Here is a 2,487-nt window from a genome sequence, read left to right as displayed (position 1 = left end):
TCCTTGACTATATAGTCATTTAGTGACTGTTTGAAGTTACGGCTATACTGAAAAAAGTGACTTAGGACTTATTGGCCGTTGCACATCCCCATGGCGACGTGATCAAAATTCAGTTCCTTGGCAACTGACTCATCTTTACGACGGTCGCAGTGTGCCAGAGTCACGTGATCCCCCTTTGCCACTTTATGACCCGCAAAGTCCATGGGGAAGTCAGATTCACTTAACAACGGTGTGACTAAGTTAAGAACTGCAGTGATTCACTTAACAAATGTGGCAAGACAAGTCATAAAATGGGGCAAAATTCATTTAAGTCAAGAATGTGGTGCTGGTAGATATGTTGCCCAAGGCCCTTGGCCTGTCCTCAGATGGAAACGTGCTGGCAGAACACAGTTGTATAACGGGCACTCTGTAGTGTCCTGGAGAACCCACCAAGGTAAACTTGCCTCCTTGATTGTGTTGTGCAAATACTTTCTTATGCTCTCTCTTAATTAGGCCTCCAGTATTTCAGCAGCCTGTCATCTTTCTGGGGGCAGATGTCACTCATCCACCAGCTGGAGACGGGAAAAAGCCATCTATTGCTGCCGTGAGTAAAATAGGCATTTATCGCCTCCGTTCTCTTTTTTTTTAACTTTTAATTTTTATTCCAAAAATTAAAATGCAAACTCCAAAAAGGAAAAGAAAAACAAAATTATACAAAAGCAAAACAAAAAATGGCTGGAACGTTAAAAAAAATGTGCATGACAAAAGACCAAAAACACATATAAATATGTTATCCCCCTTAGCTGAATACTGATAGACTGCAACAATGTTGATTTCGCCTGCAATTTCATTACTCTTGTTTGCATTTTATCCGATGTTATTTTTTCCTACTTAAGCACCTTTCGTTCCCCCCATCCCTTGCCCAAAATGTTTCTGAAGGAGTCTTCTCTTGGAATTGCCTTAAAAAAAAACACCTCTCACTTCTTTAGAATAGTCATCCTGCTTTTGTGGCAGGTCTGCTTCTTTGGCTTTATATATAGTGGGTGTGCTTTTGGAAAATGTGGTTTTATGGATCATTTTTCTTTCTTCTCTCTGTGTCTGCGATCACCTCATCCTTGGTGGCTTTATGGCTCGTGTCTTGTGTCCTCCTGTCCCAATGTTATAAAAAGAACAGAATAACCGAGTTGGAAGGGACTTTGGAGGTCTTCTAGTCCAACCCCCTGCTCAAGCAGGAGTCCCCATACCATTTCAAACAAATGGCTGTCCAGTTTCTTCTTAAAAACCTCCAGTGTTGGAGCACCCACAACTTCTGGAGGCAAATCCTTCCACTGATTAATTGTTCTAACTGTCAGGAAATTTCTCCTTAGTTCTAGGTTGTTTCTCTCTTTTGGTTAGTTTCCATTGTTTCTTGTCTTGCCATCTTGTCCCCCAATGTGACGGACTCCAGGTGTAATGGAATTGCCATTTCCCAAATTCCCAAACAACAGGCTGGCTGGGAATTCTGTATTTATAAGCCTGTTGAACTCAAATATGCTTTTTCATGAGGCAACTGGACTTTCTTGTTTTTCCTTGAAGGCGTTTCGCTTCTCATCCAAGAAGCTACTTCTGCTCTGACTGGATGGTGGAGCTTCTTCAGTCAGAGCTGAAAAGCTTCTTGGATGGGAAGTGAGACATCTTCAAAGAAAAACAAGTATTTTTAAAGGCCAGGTACTTATTACCACATCTGGTGGACATGCCCTAAAGCAAAAAGGTATTGGGCTAAAATACATCTATGGTTGGAGAAGGTGACTAAAAAACAAATAGACTTTAAACCAGAACTGTTTTTGTTAGGAATAACAGGAGCCAAGTAGGAGAAAGATTGCAGATATCTGATACTACATGTATTAACAGCAGCAAGAATTGTATTTGCCCAGTATTGGAAAAATGAAAACTTACCAACTGACGAAGTACTAATTAAGAAAATTCTAGAGTGCGCAGAAATGGATAGATTGACTTTAGAGATGAAAGAGAAAGAAGACTCAGTCTGCTTTAGAACATGGGATCACTTTTACCAATGGCTAGAAAAACGAGTCAGAGAGAAAGGAATGTGACCTGTAATTCTGAATATATATTAGTAAGAAGAAGGCTTCTGAGTGATTAATTAATACTGTTTATGATAATTAACTACATCTATTATTCTTAGTTAAATACATGTACCCAGATAATATGCTGTTTGCTAAATATTGAAAATGTTACCTGGGAAAACCCCAACCCCAAGCACCAGGATAATATTAAAACAAAAACTGTTTAATACACAAGCTAAGGCTAAGCTGTCTATCTAGACCCATACCAGTCGGGTTTCAGGCCGGGGCACAGCACGGAAACGGCATTGGTCGCGTTGGTCAATGATCTCTGGAGGGCCCGGGACAGAGGGTACTCCTCTGTCCTTGTTCTTTTGGACCTCTCAGCGGCTTTTGATACCGTAGACCACGGTATCATGCTGCGGCGTCTCGGTGAGTTGGGAGTCGG

The 2,487-nt window shown here is 41.1% G+C and overlaps 1 protein-coding gene across 1 annotated transcript in view; it reads left to right on the top strand.

The window, feature by feature from the left end:
* LOC107299356 (protein argonaute-2-like) overlaps positions 1–2,487 on the top strand; it is a gene marked incomplete at its 3' end in the record, with an annotated part of 17,018 nt that overhangs the window by 7,636 nt on the left and 6,895 nt on the right. Inside the window, exon 3 of the mRNA XM_015828722.1 lies at positions 493–583. Coding sequence (XP_015684208.1) covers positions 493–583 — 91 coding nt within the window. The remainder of the gene's footprint in view (positions 1–492; positions 584–2,487) is intronic.

This window comes from Protobothrops mucrosquamatus, unplaced genomic scaffold (genome assembly GCF_001527695.2).
Source record: "Protobothrops mucrosquamatus isolate PMUCROS unplaced genomic scaffold, P.Mucros_1.0 scaffold4812, whole genome shotgun sequence".
NCBI classification, from domain to species: Eukaryota; Metazoa; Chordata; class Lepidosauria; order Squamata; family Viperidae; genus Protobothrops; species Protobothrops mucrosquamatus.
Note: the sequence above shows the minus strand (reverse complement) of the source record. Positions and strands in the feature narration are given on the sequence as shown.